This window comes from Natator depressus, chromosome 20, assembly GCF_965152275.1.
Source record: "Natator depressus isolate rNatDep1 chromosome 20, rNatDep2.hap1, whole genome shotgun sequence".
In the NCBI taxonomy this organism is placed as follows: domain Eukaryota; kingdom Metazoa; phylum Chordata; order Testudines; family Cheloniidae; genus Natator; species Natator depressus.
In genome coordinates this window covers 7,447,699-7,470,465 of record NC_134253.1, presented here as the reverse complement: position 1 = coordinate 7,470,465, position 22,767 = coordinate 7,447,699, and the positions used below count along the sequence as shown (strand labels likewise).

Genomic DNA, 22,767 nt, shown 5'->3' with positions numbered 1-22,767 from the left:
GGACTGGGGCGTAAACGGCAGCCGAAGACTGTATTTTCTCTTATAGGCCAGCATGTATATCCCTAGGGAACAAAGGTTCACCTGAGAATCCTTCAACATGTGAAGAGACATATCTGTCTTTTCGGCAAACAGATCAGTTCCCTCAAAGGGAAGGTCCTCCACCATGGTTTGGACCTCTTTAGGGAGCAGAACAACTAGCCACAAAGCCCTTCTCATAACCGTGGCCATAGAAATAGACGTGGCAGACACGGTGACACGTTCAAATGCAGACTGGACAGATTTTTTGCCACCAGCTGGCCCTTGTTAATTATTGCCATAAATTGGTCTTTGTGGGAGTTCAGGAGCTGATCAATAAAGGAACCTAGTTCCACATAGTTCTGGTCGTCATATTTGGCCAACAAGACCTTGTAATTAGACACCTGGAACTGAAGAGTGGCTGATGAATATGCTTTTCTGCCAAACAGGTCCAAGTGTTTCCTGTCTTGGTCATACGGGGTGGATTTAAACTGGTAAACTAGAATTGAGCACATCCACAGTGATGGAATTTGGAGGTGGGGTAGGAAAATAAAAATTCCATGCATAATACTTTTTGCTCACCCACTTACATGTTGGTGGATGGACGCAGGGATCTGCCATATAACTCTGGCAGGATCCAGGAGCACCTCATTAACTGGAAGGGCCACTCTGGCAGAGGTGGAAGAGTGCAGAATGTCCACCAGTTTGTGGTGAGGCTCAGTAACTTGGTGCAGCTGTATTTGCGGGGCTTCTGCCACCTTCTGAGCTAAGTCCTATAATGATTTTAAATCATCTACCATGGATGGCAGGGGGCATCACTGCCTCATCAGGTGAGGACAAGAAACGAGCTTGAAGAGTGTCTTCCCTTTCTGCCTCAGCTTCAACTTCCTCCCCCAGTTGCTTAGGAGGTTCTGACCCCTCTGACGCCACAGCTGAAGGAGGTACCTCCTTGCCTGTTGATATATCACACTAAGGGCCTGGAAAGCTTGTTGCCTCAGCCTGCCAGGGGTCCCAGTATGGCTATTGAGGGCAGGGGGCTGGTACCATGGCAGCTGAGGTCGGGTGGGCAGTACGCCAGGTGTTCATGAAGAAATTGAGACCCGTATGGCGGGTAGGATGAGCGGTAGGAACCCAAGTCCTCTTGCTCACTATCTTGATTCTGATGAGGAGAAAAACGATGTGCAGCCTGGAGAGGTCATTGAGTCCAATGCTCTGGGAGAGCCTGGCACTGGAGCCCCAGTACTGAATAGGGGCGAGTCCGGTGCATCAGACACCAAGAGATCCGTTGCACACCAGAAATCTGCCAGTGCGGATGTCGGTGCGAGTGGCTGTCAGTGCAGAGAAGCTTGTACCAACGGAAGTGAAGATGCAGACCTAGTCATATGGTCAATTGGTGCCACGCGCACTGGGGTCAGTGCTGATGACCATGTCAATGTAGCCTTCCCTGGGGCAGATCTTTCATGCTTTACATGCCCCTGCGGTGCTGGTACTATTTTTCCTGTGCCCATTGGGTCTTTCGGCAGACAGACTTGCTCTGTTTGGTACCAAACATGCCCTTGTACCAGCTCTAGGTGGCTTCACTGCCGTCGGTATCAGTGGAGCCGGAGATAGTTTCTGGCTTGATCAGGGCTTGCTATGGGGACTCTCAGATCTTTTCTTAGTGGTCTTGAGGCTCGTCTCCTTGGGATCACCTGCCTTCGACGTAGAAGGTTGCAGTGATAACTCTCGCTGGGACTCCGGCAGTTGAAGGGCCGACTCGATGGGCAGTTTAAGCCATAACTCTGTCCTTCCTGGACCTGGATTTAACTGCTGGCACCAACCACACTTTTGTGGATTGTGCTTTTCCCCAAGGCAGCGAATGCACTGTGAATGTCTATCCATCACTGGGATGGATTCTTTGCAGAGAAGGTACTTTTTGAAGTATGGCGAGCCAAGCATACTCTTGCCGAGGGGTGTCATCTCCCCCTTACCCCCAACCGTGGTTGGCAGAAAGCAAACCCGTTCTTCTTTTTTCTTTGGCACAGTGAACTAAAAACAAACAACGTACTAAAAGAAAAACACTTCAAAGGAAGCTAAAATTTGCAAAACTATAGGGGGTGAACTGTCAAGCTGGAGGGAAGTTACCAGTTGAGTTCCTCAAGGATCAGTTTTGGGACCAATCTTATTTAATCTTTTTATTACTGACCTCGGCACAAAAAGTGGGAGTGTGCTAATAAAGTTTGCGGATGATACAAAGCTGGGAGGTATTGCCAATTTGGAGAAGGACTGGGATATCCTACAGGAGGATCTGGATGACCTTGTAAACTGGAGTAATCGTAATAGAATGAAATTTAATAGTGAGAAGTGTAAGGTTATGCATTTAGGGATTAATAACAAGAATTTTAGTTATAAGCTGGGGCCGCATCAATTAGAAGTAACAGAGGAGGAAAAGGACCTTGGAGTATTGGTTGATCATAGGATGACTATGAGCTGCCAATGTGATATCGCTGTGAAAAAAGCTGATGCGGTCTTGGGATGCATCAGGAGAGGTATTTCCAGTAGAGATAAGGAGGTGTTAGTACCGTTATACAAGGCACTGGTGAGACCTCACCTGGAATATTGTGTGCAGTTCTGGTCTCCCTGGTTTAAGAGGGATGGATTCAAACTGGAACAGGTATAGAGAAGGGCTACTAGGATGATCCGAGGAATGGAAAACTTGTCTTATGAAAGGAGACTCAAGGAGCTTGGCTTGTTTAGCCTAACTAAAAGAAGGCTGAGGGGAGATATAATTGTTCTCTATAAATATATCAGAGGGATAAATACCGGAGAGAGAGAAGAATTATTTAAGCTCAATACCAATGTGGACACAAGAACAAATGGATATAAACTGGTCATTGGGAAGTTTAGACTTGAAATTAGACGAAGGTTTCTAACCATCAGAGGAGTGAAGTTTTGGAATAGCCTTCCAAGGGAAGCAGTGGGGGCAAAAGATCTATCTGGCTTTAAGATTAAACTCGATAAGTTTATGGAGGAGATGGTATGATGGGATAACATGATTTTGGTAACTGATCTTTAAATATTCATGGTAAATAGGCCTAATGGCCTGTAATGGGATGTTAGATGGGGTGGGATCTGAGTTCCCCAGGAAAGAATTTTCTGTAGTATCTGGCTGGTGAATCTTGCCCATATGCTCAGGGTTTAGCTGATGGCCATATTTGGGGTCGGGAAGGAATTTTCCTCCAGGGCAGATTGGAAGAGGCCCTGGAGGTTTTTCGCCTTCCTCTGTGGCATGGGGCATGGGTCACTTACTGGAGGATTCTCTGCACTTGAAGTCTTTAAACCATGATTTGAGGACTTGAATAGCTCAGACATAGGTGAGAGGTTTTTCGCAGGAGTGGGTGGGTGAGATTCTGTGGCCTGTGTTGTGCAGGAGGTCGGACTAGATGATTATAATGGTCCCTTCTGAGCTTAGTATCTATGAATCTATGAACAGAAAGCTCTTACCTCCATCTCTAGCCGGGGTCAGCTGTGCGTGCACTGGCGGGATGGACTGCTACTGAAATTCTCCAATCTGCAGCACAGTGGAGCACCTATAGGGACTGTATATTCATAACCATAGTTTCTTTGAGTACATATTTATGTATATAGAAAAAAAGTGCTCATAACCTGTATTACAATTTCAACTACACCTCACAGCAGGGAGGGGGCACCTCCCATCCCAGGTGTTTATGCAAAACCAGATACAAGTAACAATCCATTGTACAACCCTGGAAAAGGCAACAATGAACCATTAAAGGTAATGGAACAACATTGAGACAACTGGTTTCGGAGTAGCAGCCGTGTTAGTCTGTATTCACAAAAAGAAAAGGAGGACTTGTGGCACCTTAGAGACTAACCAATTTATTTGAGCATAAGCTTTTGTGAGCTACAGCTCACTTTGAATATCTGTAGTGACTGAAGAAGAAAACTCTTTTAAATGGAAGGAGTTTGAAATGAAAGCATGTAGAAATTGAGGGACAGTCTCCAAGCAGGAAGCGGTCTCTGAAACACTGGAGCCCCCTACAGTCAGGGGATACACTGGGAAATTGTTCAAAGACCATAGGTAACTTGTATTAGAAAAGGGATTTTATCACCTACAAAAGCATAAAGCCTGAGGCTGCAACTTTGTTTGCTTCCCTTACTACTTCATCTTTGAATCTGTGGTTTTTCTATTAAATAAACCTTTATTTTTTTTACCCCAAGCAAATCTCCAGAGTGCAAACTGCATGAAGTGTATGTGCCAAACTAAGCTCGGGGGGAGGACTGGTTTCATGCCTTCAGCAGTGACAAACCAGAGGGGAATGGTCCAACAGCTGGGCAATTATGAACTCAGGAACAATAGATTTGAGGAGACTGAGTGCTGGAAGGGCTGTTGGCGTCACCCTGAAAGGAGTAACTAGGCTTGTAAAAGCCAGGGTGAGACATTGATAGGCTACCAGCATCAGATTCTGAGCCATAGCAACACAGCATAAATGCACCCCAAGATTACAGAGCAGGTGGTTTCAGAATCCCTTATTGGTCTGCATGATCCCCAAGACATCACACCAGTACTGGAAGAGATGTCTATACCATACTCCCACAGATGTGTACAGAAAATTTGCATTCACTTGAAGCACTACTTGTATGTACATTATTGTACACTCATTTGATACTCAAAAATGGCTTCCCAAATAAAATTCTCTATCAGAAATAAGAGCAATCGATGTATTAGCATCTACTAGCCGGCAAGTAAATGAAATTCAACCAATCCCCATTCCTCTAAAGCACAGGTAGGCAAACTTTTTGGCCCAAGGGCCACATCTGGGTATAAAAATTGTATGGCAGGCCATTAATGCTCATGAAATTGGGGTTGGGGAGTGGGAGGGGGTGAGGGCTCCAGAGTGGGGCTAGAAATGAGAAGTTGAGGGTGCAGGAGGGGGCTCAAGGCTGGGGCAGTGGGTGTGGAGTGGGTGAGGGCTCCAGCTGGGGGTGCAGGCTCTGGGGTGGGGCTGGGGAGTTTGGGGTGTAGAAGGGGGCTCTGGGCTAGGACTGAGGGATTCAGAGGGTGGAAGGGGGATCAGGGCTGGGGCAGGAGTAGGGGTGTATGGCTCAGGGGTGCAGGCTCTGGGTGGCACTTACATCAAGTGCCTCCTGGAAGCAGCAGCATGTCCCATCCCCACCCCCCATCTGCAGGCACCACCCCTGCAGCTCCCATTGGGCACAGTTCACAGTCACTGGGAGCTGTGCTTGGGGCAGGGGCAGCGTGCAGAGCCCCCTGGCTGCCCCTATGTGTAGGAGCCGGAAGGGGGACATGTTGCTGCTTCCAGAAGTAGTGCGAAGCAGCCCCTGACCCTGCTCCCTGGCTGGAGCAGGGCAAGCTCCAGCCACCACTCCCCAACAGGAGCTCAAGGGCCGGATTAAAATGGCTGTTGGGCTGGATCTGGCCCGTTGGCAGTAGTTTCCCACCCCTGCTCTAAAGTCTCTCATCTAATCCAGTGTTGTTTTGTGCCCTTCTCTTCCCCAGGAGCTATCTTGCATTCAGCACACTGTCGGTAAATGAAATTTACTGACTATGCATGGGCACAGTTCAGTTATTAGGAAAGCAGAGGGAGAGGCCCAGGCTGCAGCTTTATAGGACCCACAAGGCAATCTCCTTGCTGCTCCCAGTTCTACAGGGGCCTTAGCATTCCTGGAAATGTAGTGATCACTGAAGATTAGATCTTAGCAACAAAGAAATCAACACTTCCTCAGATATCATGTAGTTTATGGAAGCCTCCCATATTTACAGCTATTACACCAGAAGCATTACTGGCTTCGAAAATAATTCAAAGTTACATTTTAATTTAGCTTAGCAACTAAAATGCTTCCTTTCCTGCGTGGCAAGAACGAAGAGAAAGCAAACCTTCTCACCCAGCCACAACACAGAGCTAAGAGAGAGGAGGTGGTGCAAAAATTATTGCATCTGGGGAGATCAGGCTACCTTGCTACTTATGCATTTCCCACCTACCTGACTTGGATTTCCCTGAAAAGCCTCTTTAGTTTAGGTGTACCAACCAGTTGCACTAGTGTTCAAGCTCTTATGTTCCTTTCTCTCTGTAATGTAGTCTCACTGCCTCCCTCCCACCTCCATAGCATCCTGATACAATCACACACAGCCGGCAGAAGTTTATGGACAAGTAGAAAGGGAATCTGCAAGCAAGGATGTTCACACTTCCCCATTTCAACCTCCAAGTTCTCCTTTGTTCACACTGGAGTTGTTCCATAAGAAATCAGCTGGGTTTGGGCATGCACACGATCAGCACTAACCTACTGAATTTCAGCTGGAAGACCTGCACCATTTGCTACTTTGAACTATAAATGTAGGGCTCAGCCAACCCAACAAGAGATTGGAAAACCCACGTGCTATATGGACATGCAGACAGTGATGGATTTTCTATGAAGTGTCGCAATAACTATCAGGAAAAGGCTTGCCAATGGTCTGTGTATGCAACATCTTTAATCTCTTGATGCCCTGAGAATCAGACCAATGTATTGTTACCAAGATCTTTGGTGCCAGGGATTTTAGCAGTTACGAAGTGCTATTTATAGCAAAACTTAGCTGCCGCTCCAGGCAAATGTCTCAGCTACTCTCAGCCAGCCAGCCAGCCAGGCAGACAATCATGTTTGATACCTCGGTTTTCCCTTTGCATGTACAAATGTATCAAAGTATATTGGTACAAGGGATCGGAGGCAGAAATGGATGTGATTCTTACTACAGCCTCCCAACCCTCCACTCGCTGTGGAAGAGAGAATCTTTAAAAAAGCACCACCCGCATTCGGTCTTTGGTAAGAAGCGTGTGATATCTTCCCAGAACCTGAGACCCAGAAATGGAGCTGGTGGTTCTCATTTTACAAATCTTTAACGATTGCTCAATATGCAGACATTTCATGGACAGCTCAATTACAATTAGAGGTGATTGTTGGTTTTTTTCCAGATTCAGAAGTTTATTTAGACTTTAAGACCAAGAACTCTGGGTTTATTCAAAATGATAGCGGGTCTATATCAGACTTAAACATTTTATATCACAAGCATAGATAATAACACTTAAGTCAGCAGTTCCTATCATTTGCTGATCTTGGTATTGTTCGAATAACCCTGTGACAGCATTTGGCAATCAGTTTTATACTGTGAATGAGACTATTGTGACCTTATTAAAATTTAGGAGGAAGGAAAAATGGTTTTCAACGGAGGTGTAATTTCCCCCCCTCAAAGTAGGTCTCTAAATCAGTGCACTATACAAAGAGTGGCCTGATTTCTAGACATAAACTGACTTGGTGCTTAAAAACTGTAAAACTACGTACCCTAATTCTCATGCAGTACTGGAGTTTTGACAGATGAAGCCAGTGGATTTCACAACAAAAAATCCTCTCCTTTCTAGGGAGTATTTAAAATGGTAAGTACTCCCTACAGGTAGGGATAAAAAATGCTGAAGATATTTACTGGCTCCCAATTAGTAAAAGGACCAAGTCTCTGTTGCAAAAGAAACCATACTGCTTTAGTGCTGCACTTAAAAACCAAACAGCTGTCAGAATCTAATCATCATGTTTTTATTTTGCAAATCCTGCTTTTCATTCTAAAAATTCAAAAAGATGATGATGCACCTCAAGTGTTTCTTGGGGAATGTACAGCTTTCTGCAGTCTTCAACCTAAAAAATTATGTAGAAAGCAGAACTAAGCAAATCTACAGAACAAGACAGTTAAGCACAAGACTGCTCCCATAACAGAACAGTTGGGTCCCTCCCCTTGAACAAAAACAAAGCCAGCCGAATTTCTGGCAATGCGCATTCAGGTACTGCATTCGAATAAGACAGGAAAAAAATCAAAATCATGGATTATACAATTGTGCAGGACAAGTCACCTTCACACAAACATTCAGAGAGTTATTCTTGCTGCAGCTCCACTTCTACAGGTGGTGCCTCCTCTTCCACCTTTGCATCACTGGTTCCAGACTCTGTTACCTCACTCGGTTTCTCCTCTTCCTTTTCAACCTGCTGTACCTCAGCTTCACCTCCTGCAGAAGCCACTGTCTCAGCTGTATTTTCTTGAGGAGGGGATGGTTCTTCTGGTACAACCACTGCTGCCTCCGCTGCTTCTTCCATTCCAGCCTCTGCCCCAACCTCAGCTTCTTCCTGTGGTGGCTGCTGCTGCTCTGCCTCATTTTTAGGCAACTCCTCACTTTCAGGCAATTCCTCAGAGGCTTTTTCTATTTCTTCTCCTTCTGCTTTAGTGGTTTCAGGGGCTTCTGTAGCTTCTGTGGCTTCACCTGCATCCCCAGTATCTTCCTGTTTTGTCTCTGCAGTAGCACTTTCATTCGCCCCTTCTCCACCACCATCACCTCCTTCCAAGGCTTCAGTTTCATCAACATCCTGGTCAACAATTTCATCTGTAAATGGATCATCGCCCTGACAAAGAGAGGGGGAAAGGACAGCAGTCATTTGCCTGTAGTATGGTTTACGTTTCTCCTAGAGGAAACCTCAGACATGAAATTCAGAGGTTTGCAACTGAGATCAATTGGAAACGACAGATCCTCAATTTCAGGAAAGAACTGTGAAAATTGATCAGGTCCAGCCCCAAAGCTCCTATAAAAATTGTGCACTCTAAACTTTTATCATGAAAAGCACCCCAGGAAAGTGTTTGTCAAAGCCCCACATCAATAGGCAATGTTACTTATTGCTGGGAAAGCCTCTACCTTGCAGGAATGGAAGTTGTATGTGACTCTCCTGTACTGCAACCTGCTCAGGGTGCAGTCACCCACGGGCTGGGGGAGGGAGGGTATACTCTTATAAACTGTGTGTGCTGCAACAGCTAGGCAAACGAGGGGTGTCCAATCTCAAGTGGGAGGAACTCCTCTTCTAGAAAGCAGTTATCAATTTTTTCACTTTCTGTCCAGTCCCACTTGAGCATACAACCCAGTGGTAGAGAAATCTCTCCCACTGGGAGAGGTCCAGGCAGATCAACAACTGAAGTAACAGTTTTCATACCACCCTATCTTTGGGAGCCAAGAAATCCAGGTATTTTTTGAAGTGTTCGTATAACTAATGGTTTCAAGTGAAAACCGTCTTGGTAGTCTCAGGAATTGGTTCCTGCTCTCTCCATCCCACACTAAGTGATAACTAATTAGGTTTTGTTATTTCAGTAGGAGTTATTCACTTTTTTCATAGGAGGTCAAGGCCCTAAGGGTTTTGGCCTCTTTCAGCCTGAATAAGGCTGAGATCAGAGCTCACTTCTACTCCTGTTGGGACAGGGGACCTATTTTTTATTATTTGGCTTAGATTGGGTTTCAGAGTTATCTGAAGGAGAATATTGTACAGCCAGCAGATGGACCCCCTGCATGGTTTGTTCTGGATTATGGAATGGTGGCTCGTAAACTTTCCTTCCCTTCCTCACAGATCACCTTGGTATGCAGGCAGCCTGCAACAGATGAAGTGTGAATGAGGAAGATAACATGCCAGTGGCAGAAATCTTGCCCGGAATCTAATCAAGTGTGACTAAGAGCTTTTGAACTCTTATTGTCATGGTTGTGATGGAGGCGAGGAGAGAGTTCTCCTGCTCCACCAGTATCTGTGAAATCCTGCCCAGTGGAACTGTGCTGGGTGACAGACAGCCTAGTAAAATTGGGCCATCTTTGCCTAGCAACAGCCAAGTGTTTCTTTTGAGGAGTTTTCTACTTCACGGACCAGAATGATCAGATTCAGACCAGTCTGGCTGCCTCCACAAGAGCAGATCCATGCAGGTGGAGGACAAACATAATGTCGTCTTCTCTGGCTGGATTTCAGCCAGCCAAATTTATCTATTGAGATTCTGGAGGAACTCCAGGCTATACCCTGCGATCTGGACCCATGTCCACGATCGCCAGTAAAATCTACAGGGAAATATGGAGTCCACTATTGGTGGAGACTGCCTCGGCCTCTCTTTGTAAGGGCAAGGTGCCAGCATCCCTCAGAGGAGGAATCATTAGGCCCACGTTCAAGAAACCATCTCTTGACGCTGACAGTCTTGGCAATTATCACCCTGTCTCCAGCCTTCCTTGGGGAAGGTTGCTGAGAAGGTTTTGGCGAGGCAGCTCTGGCATTACCTGGAATCCTCAGATTTCCTTCACCCCTTTCAGTCTGGTTTTGCACCTGGGTATGGTACGGAGACCGTGCTGGGATCGGTCGAAGATCTCCTCCTGCTGATGGACAAAGGTCAGGTGCCCATGCTGATTCTTTTAGATCTGCCGGCAGCCTTTGATACCGTTGATCATGAGGTGTTGTTGATGTGCCTGCGGACCCTGGCAGGGGTAGACGGAGTTGCACTTGAGTGGTTCCGTTCTTTCCTCTGAGAGATCCCAGAGGGTAGCACTGGGCAATTGCTCATCTGCCCCGAGGGCTCTCTCGTGTGGGGTACCGCAGGGTTTATTGTCACCCCTCCTGTTCAACGTGTATGAGAGGCCGCTAGGGGAGACAGCCTCGCTATCTGGGCTGCAGTGCCATCAATGTGCTGATAACTCTCAGCTCAAAGTCTCTTTCACTGGACCCAGAGGGTGGAGTCTCAGTTTTGCTAGTGTCTAGCAGAGACTGGGGCTTGGATGAGAGCTAGTTGGCAGAGGCTCAATCCAGATAAGACCAAAGTGATGCCGGTGGAACAGGGGAAACAGTTGCTCCCCCCATTTGAGGGGGTTTGCCTGCCCTGTTAGCCAAGTTTGCAAATCAGGGGTCCTGTTGGATCCTTGGCTGCTCCTGGATTCCCAGGTAGCAGCAGTAGCCAAAAGTGCTTCTTTTCATCTTCGCATGGCAAGGAGGTTGCGACCTTTCCTCTCAGATGTGGACCTCGCCAGTTACCCATGCCCATGTCACCGCCAGATTGCATTACTGCAATGTGCTCTACATGGGCAGACCCTTGAAGGCAACTTGGAAATGTCAGCGCAGGACGCAACTGCCTGCGTACTCAGCGGTGCTTCCGCATGGAGCGTATTACACCCACACTCTGAAGGCTGCACTGGCTTCCAGCTTCTTTCTGGATGCAATTCAAAGTGCTGATTTGACCTAAGAATTCTACCTGTTGTGGCCCTGACTTTGTCCTCACACTCCATCCTGACAGTGAGGATCGGCTAGGGTGCTCTCACTGATACTCCCCTGCTTTGATCTCGAGGGACATGGATAGGGCCTAGAGGGAATGTGTTTTGACTCTGGTATTTGATGCCCCTGTTGGTCTGTCAGAGTTTGTTGACCTGCTGGGAAAGTTTCAGAGCCTAACTGTTCATGCAGGGTGAAATTCACCCCAGGCAGGTAGCCAGGATGAGGCCTAAGCACCACTTCAGTCCAATTTACGCCCTATGGGACTTAGATGGTGCCTATGCCTTGTGCCTCCTTTTGGCACCAGGGTGAATGCCGGAGGGCTGACTTTAGGGCACTGAAGTTTCTTTTGATATTTTGTTCCTTTAATATGTTTTGGTTTGGGTGATTTCATAACTAATCTACATGTGCCTGGGGGTTGCAATAGGTACAATATGTAAGTTTTTTAAAAATACATGAAAAGTGATAAACTGCCTAAAAAGAAAATAAAGACACCAGACCCAAGGCTCAGCCTATGCATAAGAAAGCGGAGTGGTATCTATGCTTCTCCCCATTGTATACAGAAGCGAGTTTTGTGACCAACATGCAGCACACACAGTGATACTCAACTCTGTGCTCTGTACCAGTTCACTGTTCAGGACCAAGTCGGCGTGTATCCCCACTGCTCTGTGGAAAAGCAAGACTAACTGGCAACTTTCTTACTCACTCACCTTGAGATACTTTTCCAGCATTTTTACAATGTGCTTGTTATTTAGGACACTCTTGGCAACATGGAGACTAGTCTTCTTGAACTGCTCGGCTGCCATCTGAAAAGGAAACCGGACACTGGGGTTACTCTGTGGGTCAAGTCAAGGAAGAGCTTAACAGAGACCAGTCACAAGATGTTAGTTTCCTGCTCAGCTATGCTGTCAGGGGGAAATTCCAGATTCCAGCCATGTTCTGCAGTGGCTGCTCTGCATAGGGTGCATGTTTTGGCCTTGGGGAAGGGCATGCCCAATCGGGCAATACAAGCCTGAACGAAACTCCATTTAAGGACCCTAACTGTAGTTTTCAGAGTAGCAGCCGTGTTAGTCTGTATTCGCAAAAAGAAAAATTTGTTAGTCTCTAAGGTGCCACAAGTACTCCTTTTCTTTTTCCTAACTGCAGTGGTCACCAAAATGCAAGACTGCTGGGCGAGGAAGGAGAAATGTAGCAATCCCTGGTTAAAGAAGCAGATTCTTAGGTCTTTTCACTACCAAAGTAAGTTTATTTCGGGAAACAAGACAGCTAAACAATTTCTGCTATGCTGTGCATGCATTTACATCCAAATACCATCAAGTAATGGGTGACTTTATGCCTTGACTTTTAAATTCTGACTGAAACTGCTCCCAAATTGAGGTGATCCCAAATCAGACGTGAGCATATCCCTCAAATGCCTTAGAGTAAAATCAGATGCAATGAAGTTTTAGGACTTCAAAATGAATACTATTCGGCAACAGATTAAGCTGTCTGCACAAATATCAGTGTGTGATCTCTATCAGACTGGCTAGCACCAAACGAGCAGGTGCACCATACTTAGGCTTGGTAGGATTTGATTTTAAACTGACAGATGTCAGTAAACACTGATTTCAGCTGACACAAGGAAACTGATGAAAACAACAGTCAGTGGGACTGCATCCACCCCGCCCCTTGCCCTCTAGAGACTGTCACCAGCCCTGCAGCAGCGCATAGTCCCCTCTGCAGCCCTGCTCCTTCACTCCTGTGACAGCAGGGCTGCAGAGGGCTCCCTGCATGGCCTCAGGGACAGTGACCCCTCGTCCCTGCAGGCGCAACGTACAGGGAAAGCTGTGATCCTGGTGGAATGAGTGGAGACCCCCCCACAACTAGGGCTGCGAGAACAACAACAACAAACCCCGACACAGGGAAGGCCACCCGCTGCTGAATGGCTCCTGCCAGGAATGGAAAGTCACAGAATACGTGATTGCCATGGCTATATTGTAGCTTTACTCATCATGCATTGCTCCATTTTGAACTGAGATGAAGGCCTGTGGGAAGATATATTGTAAAGCTCCAAGCCCCACTGTGGCTAATGCTGGTTTAGATGCTCATCTAACATTATGACTTCTGTTAAAATTATTATTGTGCCTGCCTCAAGTGTTCTGACAAGGGAGGTTTTTGAATTTTTAATTAAGCAGCACTATAAAATAGTGCAACCTCAAAGAGAACACCTGGTGTGTAATTTATACAGCACTCCTGAGTCAGAGCAGTTTAAATCCCAAGAGAACAGGAAGGAAAAGCCAGAGCCACACAGAAATTACCGGGGGGGGAGGGGGAGGGGGGGGGAGAGAGAGAGAGAAAAAAAAAAGAATGATGTCCTCTAAACCGTGTTATGCAGGTCAGACTAGACAATCACAATCCTGCCTTCTGGCCTTAAAATGTAGGAATCCCATCCAAAATCTAATTCCTGGCCCAATAAAAGATCTGCCCTTAAGGGTCTGTCTCCCTATGTATCCCAGTCAGCATATGGAAACTTCAGCTCCTAACAATGATTACATGGGTCTCGAATTCATTGACATACTGTGGGATGGCAGATTACAAAAGGCAAGATCAGATCTCACTTTCTTTGTAACCACTTCTATTCATCTCTCTCTCACTCCCAACATGGACTACAACCCCTTGCAGCTCAGCTGCTAATACCTGCAGGAGAACAAAATCCATATGGCCAGTTCCTTCATCTTCCCACAACCACTAGTGACCACAAAGTTACTGGTTGGATTTGCATTCCATCAGGTTGGGAACAATAAGCCAGAAGATAAGAAGGGTTTCCAGCAGGTGGAAAGCAAGTTAGCATTCCTCCATGCAAGACCCCTCAGCAGTCAGGAGCCCTCAGCAGTCAGAAACCCTCAGCCCCTTACTTGTCCATTCAGCCAGTTCTCCGAGTTAAAGATGAAGTTACTTTAAATTATATAATGAGTAGTTGGCCAGAAATGAGTATGCTTGCTTACCCTGCGGTTCCTGTTGTGGTCTGCTGACCTCAGGTGTCTTTGGAGGAGGTGGTTCTGTGCAGGAATTAACATGTCACAAGCCATACAGTGAGCTGCCTCGATCTTCTTGAAAAAGTGTTCCTGGCCGATACCTGGGGTGATACAGACAGGTTAGCCAACATTCAGAGTACCTGTTACCTCGAAAAACGTTCTGCGAGTCCCATCAACACCCTCACCACTCCCATAAATAAAGATCACAAAACTCCCTCTGGGATGTAACTGGCAGTAATTTGACACCGGTATCTCATCTCCTTTCAATTCTGCCTTGCTTTCTGAGAACCATCCATGCATGTCATTCTAAGGATTTGAGACGCCACTTGTCTCACCAGTCTAGATTCTTACACATGCCCCACTCCTGTTGTATCAGAGCACATCACAAATATCACCACTTATCCTAATGCCAGACTAGCACAAAAATCATTGACTTTCACTAAGCAGAGCAGGGAATGGAACCTAGATTTCCTGAGTCCCAGGGAAGTGCCTTCGCCATAAGGCCAGCCTACCTCAAAGTGGCTTCAATGAGACTCTTGCAAAGTCTCAAAGGCAGGACAGCACAAATGATTTCCTACATTTTGGAATATTTCACTCCTCCTTTACCCATTTTCAGAGGCCAACAGCAAAAACCTGTTAGCTGGCTTACTGTCAGCCAATGCACAACTTAATTCAAGTGTAACCACCTATCACAGGACCCAAGCTCACAACATTAGTACAAATGCCTTTTCACTAACTGGCTGCATCTGAGGAGACCCTGCACTGTACGAAAACATGCTGGGAATTGTGTGCTAAGCAAGACCTTGTAGATTCTGTGGCAATGTGCTATTGTAGAAATGGGGGCAAGAACAAATCAGGAAAAAAACAGCCCTACAGTTTTTAATGAAGTTAAATACTAAAATGAACACGGGATCTGCTGTGTTCAACTGAATATTTACAAAGCCAATAAAACCCTTCGCTTTTGAACATTTTCCCATCTCCCACTGCCACACATCTTCACTGGCCACAGAATTCAGCATCAGTAATACTGCAGTAGATTCTCATTTAAACCATGCAGAGAATCTGCAGTCTCTCCCCACCTGATAGTGTGGCCTCTTATTTTTGTAAAATCTGCTGTGGCACCCATGTGTTCTGTGACATAGCATCTAGAAGCAAGGCTAAGCTACAACTGCCTACAAAAATGAATAGAGCACAGAGTGACTCAGCTGTTTAAAAATGGCACTTGTTCACTTTCTTTCTAACGTTCAAGATGCAGCCATCTTTAGCAGGCCTCCCAGTCACTGGGGTAAAATGGTAAGATTAAACTGGATACTGAAGCTGAGGGTGGGTGGCAAGTTTAATTTCTGCCTTATCCCAGCCCTCTCAGATAAGAAGTTTGGCCCGAGAAAGGAAAAGCAAATGTGGCTCCTTTTTCCATCCCTCATCCAGCAGCATCCACACTGTTGGCCTTTTCCTTCAGCACTTGCCATTCCAGGGTTACTGGATTTCCAGTGACCATCTAAGCCACACCATTTCAGAGTAATACAACTGTTTCCTGCTTGGGGAGTCGGACAGTTTGTGGCATCTTGGGCCTAATTAAGAGCTGACTGAGCAGGCAATACTTAATTTTAAATCCGTAGGGCAGGGACTGTCTTTTTGTTCTGTGTTTGTACAGCACCTAGCGCAAAGTGATCCTGGTCCATTCCTGGTGCTCCTACGTGCCACAGCAAAACAAAGTCTCCACGCATACACAGACTTCACTTACCCTTGAAAGGGTCTGGTTTCTGCTTTGTACCCTCCTTCTCAGTCAGCTCCTGACGACGCTTTTCAATTTTCTTATTCCTGTTCACAATATACTCCTGGGGGGGGGGGGCCAGGGAGGGAGGAAGAGAGAATGAAACTCTCCACCACTTGTACAAGCCAATGGCATCAATAAGCAGCACAATCTATAGCATGCCACTCAGAAGGGACATGAGAGCTGTGTAAGAAAACCCATGGGGAGGGGAAGAGAGCACAACTAAATAAGTAAGAGACTTGCCAAACACTTCCCCCGCCCCCACCCTGCCTATACCTTCAGGAGCTCAGACAGATCTACTCAGTCAGAGCCACACTCCATATATCTCAGCATGCTACAGTAGTCAATAGTGCCATGACAGTGGCAACTGTCTCTTTAAACCATTCACGTGACCTCTGTGTTCCTGAAAGATGCCTATTGACAGCCTGGAGACTTAAACACCCAGCTGCAGAAGCACAAGCTGCCTGACACCTCACCCGAAAGACATGCTTTTAGAGCTGAGGGGAGGGGAAGGTCAGTCTCTATGGCTTAATTCATTTCTTGGCTTCTCTGCTGAGCCAGCCAACTTAAGGCTTAAACAGTGCCAACTGAGAGTTATTTGTGTGACACGCACTAGGAACTAGATAACCCTAACCCCACATTTCACATGAAGAGTTATCAACTGATGGCTCTTTACTGATTCATGAATGCTGGCATGAGCCGGAAGGGAGCCAGTGGGCTCTGTACCCCATTACCAAGCTCTGGGCAATGCAATCAGCAGGTGTGACAGACAGTAACAGAATTCCTCAATTACCCTGTGCCTTCTCCTACGCCATTCTAGGAATTTTAAGTAAGGGTTAAAAAAGGCTGAGCCGTCCACATACCTGCAGGAATTCAACGGTTTTATCAGGGAGTTTGGTGCCAATGTATCGCAGGGTATCTTTGTGAAACTTGCTTTGCAGATGTTTCTGGATTTCTTCATCTTCAAAGCTGCGGAACTTACACACAGAGCAGGCGAACTGGATTCTGAAGAAAGTAACATGTGGTACAATAATCTATGTATACAGTGAAACTTTTCACAAGAGTAAGCTCCAGTATCCTGACAAAATTCCAATTTGAGGAATTTTCTGCTTACCAAACTTTCCTCTCCAGTTTCAGTTGATGCAGTACTATTACATTCCTGTCAGAAATTGTGTAATTTTGTTTTGTAGCATGTATGTGCATGTTGAAAGAATACAGGTGTATTTTATGGGTCAGAGTTAAGCCTAATGTTGGGAATATACAAAATGAATTTTCATTTGACAATACTATTGTTAATTTGTACATAGGTACTGAATGGGTAAGTTATCTTAATTGGTCATTTAGTCTTTAGAATGCTTACTTTTTAAAATGGCAATGCTTTGTATTTAGCATAACAGTTATAAAGAATTACTTCTACAACTGTAACTATTACACAATACCTCCATTCCGCTTTCTTTAATGTGAGTTACAAAGCACAAAGAGAAGAGTATTCTAGATTGACTGGAATTGAAATGCTGATTCCACTGTACCGACTTCAAACGGGAACTTATATCTGTGTTGTGTGAACAGGAGGGAGTTCAGATCTCCTGCAGGGATCCAAAGAGAATTCTTTTGTGCCAGGTGGATTAGGGATGATGAGTCACAGGACTGCCCCGGGAGACTGATTTATTGATTGCTTCCTCTATAGTCACTTACCTGTCCATAGCACGATCGCGCATTCTATCTCTTCTCCTCTGTTTCTCCCTCTTCTTTTTCACCTCATCATCATCATCATCGCCGCCATCTCCAGATGCTACAGAGAATCACATTTAAAGTTTCTATATCACACCTAATGTCAACATTTTTTGTTGGCAGAAATCTAATTCTTTGGGTTTTATTAGGATGTGAGCTACTGTGCTTCCCTCCCATGCTAGGCTTCAAGAAATCCCTATCCTTCCTGATCTCTGACAGCTCCTCTGTCTGATCTGTTTTTTCAGGCCACTTTTCTATCATGTGTTTGTTTCTGGAAAGCCACTCAGCTTCCAGCCTAAATATTCTTAGAATTAAGAGTTCTCAGTTCGAGTAATACCAATTGTAACAGACCCCATTCCTGACTCTTGGTGCCCATCACTTAACTTCAGAAGTTGCTGGGTTCAGTGAAGACACAGCAACCACCAATGGAACCAGCTCTTACTGTTGACAGTGAAGGCCCTCCCTTGGGGTAGCTGCATTGGATGACACACATTTACCCAACTTCCCCTGCATGACTAGTGTCTGTCCCTCCCTCATAGCCTTGGTTTCCTTGGGTGGTCGAGTGCCGGTAACGCACATTCTCAGTGACTCATTTACCTGAGAACTGAAGCACAGACTCCATTTTGTATCACACTATTATATTTGGTATTTTCCTTTCACTTTTTTCACCTTCTATTTTTCAGGATGCTAGAAAAGCACCCCAGAGGGTTCAAAACACCTCGCATGCCATTCCAGAATGTCTATCACAGATAAACATGACTGCTCTTTGGCTTCTCAGAGGAGCTTTGAAGCCACTGCAGTGCTACTTCTCCAAAGTCCTTAGTGAGAAAAGGAATAATATTTATAGCTAAATTTACATCATTGGGGCTTTAAGGCCTCTGGAAGCAGGACAACTAAGTGTGAGCCAGGGAGGGAGAAATGGACAGAACCTCAGTCCCAGTCTCCAACTGAATTAGATATCCAGGTCTTTTTATCTTCACTGTACAGCCTGCTGTCTTCAAACTGCACAGTTCTAGGGCTTTTCCAATGCACAGCCATGTATTCTGCGAGGTCTCCAAATGCGTGGGAGAACACAGGATTTGAAGGGAGCAAGTAGCCAGAACCCAATAGAGAGAGCAACCCTACCCCCACTGCCTGTACTGTGGTAACACCTAAGATAGGGGACCCTCTGTGGGTCAGGATCTGGTTATCAAAGAGGAAGGTTGGATAAACATCCGAACATCAAACTATATCCCAATGTCAGCCATGAGAATGTCCTATGTGTGGCTAGAGCAGAGTACTAATTCCCCATACAGAAAACGTGTGGTTCCCCCCCAATAATCATGTGCTGCATAGCAGCTAACATGCAAAACCATCTTGTTCCAAGTTTCTGCTTTGCTTCAGCATTTAATAAGCCACAAACATGGCTTTCTACATTCCCACAACTATGCAGATCACAATTTCAAACAAGCAGTGGCTTGTGAATCTCTAAAAGACTCATATATGTCCTGAAAGCGTAAGAGAAGGGGAGTCTAGAATTGACTAACTTAGGTCTGCCAAGTGTAGAATTAAGACAACAGGCCATAAGTGAAAACTGTGACAAGTATACTATTAGCTAAAATTCTTTCCACAAATACAGACAAGGGGTGTAATTTTCAGAATTGCTCAGCGCTGGCATAACTGCTTTCACTGAATTCAATGGTAAAACTCCTACTGCGTTAGGCCAACGCTGAGCACTTTTCAAAATCCCAGCCAAGAGCAATAAATGGGGCAGTCTCAATGTTTAGTCTCTGCCTTCCTATTTTTGTGGTTTTGCTATCTAAGGGTTTACCCCTCAAACTGATCGCACAGATTAGCCAGCTCTGTGTTATAAGTCCCTTCAGTGACATTACCGTCAATCTGGAATTAATGAATATGCTTTATGACTTGATGTCAGTCAGACTCAAGTCCCTCTTCGCAATCAGCAAGTGAAAGAGACATCTTCCCCTTAGGGTGTAGGCCCAACAACCTGCCAGATATGCATAGCACAAATACAAGGAACATATGGATGCAAGGGGAGACGGTTCTGGCTACAAGAGACCCAATAAGACACCTCCATCTATAAATTCTAAGATAAAACTCTTTACATAACAGGCCCCTTCCCCCACGATAGCAGACAGCCCAGATGTGGCTGCGCCCTTTCTGTTCTCTATTCTACTCAAAGGAATTCAGTTAAAAAGGAATGACAAGAGTGGTTTTCACACGAGATAATAAGGCTTTCAAACTAATCCTTGATCTAATATGCTTCCACCTGCTCTGGACAGACACATATTTAATTTAGAGTGTCACTGTTAAACCACCACCCAAGAAGTGTCCATTATTAGAGAAAATCCTGCTTTATCCATTTACTGGACCACTGGTGTTTTGTTTTTCCATCTTAGTTTGTAAGCGTGAACAGGCACTGTGACTGGCTTTTCAGTACAGCAGTGAGCACAGTGTCAGAGCTCTGATATGTCACAGGCAAGGGGCATTATTCCACCAGGCTGCAAAAGACTACACTAAAGCAGCAGCTCAGGCACCTGGACCTGTGTGTGTTGTACTTGACATTACATAACACACTCCTAAGTTTTATAAGCCTTTGATTGAATGCTGAACTCAAGATAGCTCCAAGTGTAAAGAGGGAAAACACGCCAATTGGGTACGTTAAGTCCACAGGAATCATGTGAAGTGGAGAAATCACCCTACCTTTCTTCTCCCAATCTTCACCACAACCCTCATTCTCCTTTAAAACAAAAACAAAGAAAGCCATCAACATCAGCTACTACTTTAAAAATCCACATAAACCGTATCTGCAGTAATCTGTCAGTGACTGACAGAGTATACAGTGTAGAGTCATTTTTAGATCAAACCATCATATTTAACTAAAATTTGCAAAATTGTTTTGCTAAGGCTATTTCAAAATATGACAGTGAGATCCTATTTTGCCAGTCTTAACATTTTATACGTTGCTAAAAAAATGAGTCATAGCCAGGGACAAAATTTGGTGTTTGTACAGTGCCTAGCACAATGGAGCTCCATCCTTAGTCAGCCCTTAGGCACTACTGTAATAAACGTAATTAATAAGGAGTTTAACCCCACTATCCCAATTACTAGATCATACTCCCTCCAAAATCATGGAACAATAATGGAGCATTGTGCAGGTCTAGAAAGCAGAGTTCAGAGCACCCCAACATAAGGGGCAGTCATATGTATCCCATACTGCAGTGGGAGGGAACTTTTGGATACTCAGCATTTTTGAGAAAAAGATGTCTAAGTAAATTTAGAAGCCTACCTTTAGGCTATTTTTGAAAATTCTGGCCCTGGTGTGTGGGAGCGAAGTAAAGGACACTAGCTACAATAGTCTCAAATCTTCACTCTCAGGTGAGGCTAATCTAATAAAGGTAGCTCAGGAAGAATCTAGCAGACACGTTCAGAACATTCACATTCATTCTATAGAGGCTCTAGAAAGTTACTTACACCTTTGTCTCCTTCATCTCCAGATTTGTCCTCTCCTTCACCATCATCTGCCAGATACACAAGACAGGTCATTTAACTAGGGTGGGGAAAGCCTGTCCTCCCGCTCTTACTGCAAGTTACAAGACACCAGCGCTATACAGTTGCCTATTTACTCACAGAGCACTGGTTCATAACCACCAATACAAAACTCAACTTGCTGACTATTCTGTCTCCTGTCTGGTAGTCCCTGCTACAAGTTCTGTCCCTACCTTAATGATGAATTTAGAGCACCAACTTCTCTGATGAGTCCGCAGATCACTGAGGAAAGCTTGAATGCTAGGAGGCACCTAACAGTGTACCACAGTAACAGTGACAGACTATAGCCTCAGATTAAGGACCACTGAGTTTTAAGATCTAACAGACAATATCTATAGTGCTGGTTGCCAGCCAGTGAAGAGAGGAAGCACGTAATCAGTGATGTTAGCTGCGAGCCTTTCTAGTCAAAAAAACAGGACTGTACCGTTCTCGGTGTCGTCTCCTTCACTGTCAGTCTTTGCCTGTTTGCTGTCTGGCTCATCTCCGCTTTGGGATTGTTTCCGCTTGCGCCCTCCTTCACTATCTGATCGACCCCCTGAGCGGTTGCGGAAACTCCTCCTCTTGGGCTAGAAACACAAACTAGGTGAAGTATCTTATGGACCATCTTTTCAGCATCAACCAAGAAGCTCCAGCTCTTCTAACCCTTCTGCAGCTTAAATGAAATGAGCTCCTAAAAGCAGGTGTGACCCTGTAACCTTCTGTCCAGATCAGCGGTTCTCAAACTTTACCAACCCGTGGACCCGCATTTTGACTTAAAAATTTTCAGGAACCTCCAAGCCCCACTCCCCAACTCAGCCCTTGCTCCACCCCTTCTCCGAGGCCCCACCCTCACTCACTCCATTCCCCCTCCCTCTGTCACTTGCTCTCCCTCACCCTCACTCACTTTCACCAGGCTGGGGCAGGGGGTTGGGTTGTAGGAGAGGGTGAGGGCTCTGGGAGGGAGTTTGGGTGCAGAGCCCAACCCTCTGCCCCAGCCCAGAGCTTGTAAAGAGGGAGGGGGTGACCAGTGTGGGTTCTGGCCGGGCAGTGCTTACCTCAGTCGGCTCCAGAAAGCAACTGTCACATCCTTCTGGCAGCAGCTCCTACGCGTGGGGTGGGGTGGGTGTGTGTGTCAAGGGGTTTCCACGCACTGCCCCTGCCCGCAGGCACCACCCCCTCAACTCCCACTGGCCACAGTTCCCAGCCAACGGGAGCAGCGAAGTCAGCGCTCAGTGCGGAGGCAGCACACGGAGACCCCCTGCTTCCCAAGGGCCACTGGGACGTGCCAGCCACTTCCGGGAGTGGCGTGGAGCCAAGGAAGGTAGGTAGGAAGCCTGCCTTAGCTCCGCTGCACCACTGGACTTTTAGCGTGCAGGAGGCACTGGGAGGGAGGGGGAGGAGTTGATCAGCGGGGCCTGTGGACCCCCATTTGAGAAACGCTGATTTAGATTAGCTGTACTTAATGCAGTAAATCCTTTTATAAACTGAGCAGATGAGCTGTGCCAAGGTTATCCAAAATACTGTACACGGTTCCCAGCCTCCCAAATAGTTAAGTTTTTCTAAAGAAAAAGTCTGCTCAGAACTATATTTTTTGTACAGAGAAACAGCACACCA

At 45.9% G+C, this 22,767-nt stretch overlaps 1 protein-coding gene across 2 annotated transcripts in view; it reads right to left on the bottom strand.

Annotated features, from left to right (window-relative positions):
• Window positions 1-7,012: 7,012 nt before the first annotated feature.
• The window catches only part of AKAP8 (A-kinase anchoring protein 8), a 30,483-nt gene continuing 14,728 nt past the window's right edge, over window positions 7,013-22,767 (bottom strand). For both annotated transcript variants that reach the window (XM_074935466.1, XM_074935467.1), the window contains exons 6-13: window positions 21,599-21,740; window positions 21,102-21,146; window positions 17,590-17,686; window positions 16,758-16,899; window positions 15,865-15,958; window positions 14,091-14,221; window positions 11,817-11,912; window positions 7,013-8,454 (exon numbers count right to left, since the gene is read on the bottom strand). In XM_074935466.1, coding sequence (XP_074791567.1) covers window positions 7,933-8,454; window positions 11,817-11,912; window positions 14,091-14,221; window positions 15,865-15,958; window positions 16,758-16,899; window positions 17,590-17,686; window positions 21,102-21,146; window positions 21,599-21,740 — 1,269 coding nt within the window. In that variant the 3' untranslated portion in view covers window positions 7,013-7,932. The remainder of the gene's footprint in view (window positions 8,455-11,816; window positions 11,913-14,090; window positions 14,222-15,864; window positions 15,959-16,757; window positions 16,900-17,589; window positions 17,687-21,101; window positions 21,147-21,598; window positions 21,741-22,767) is intronic.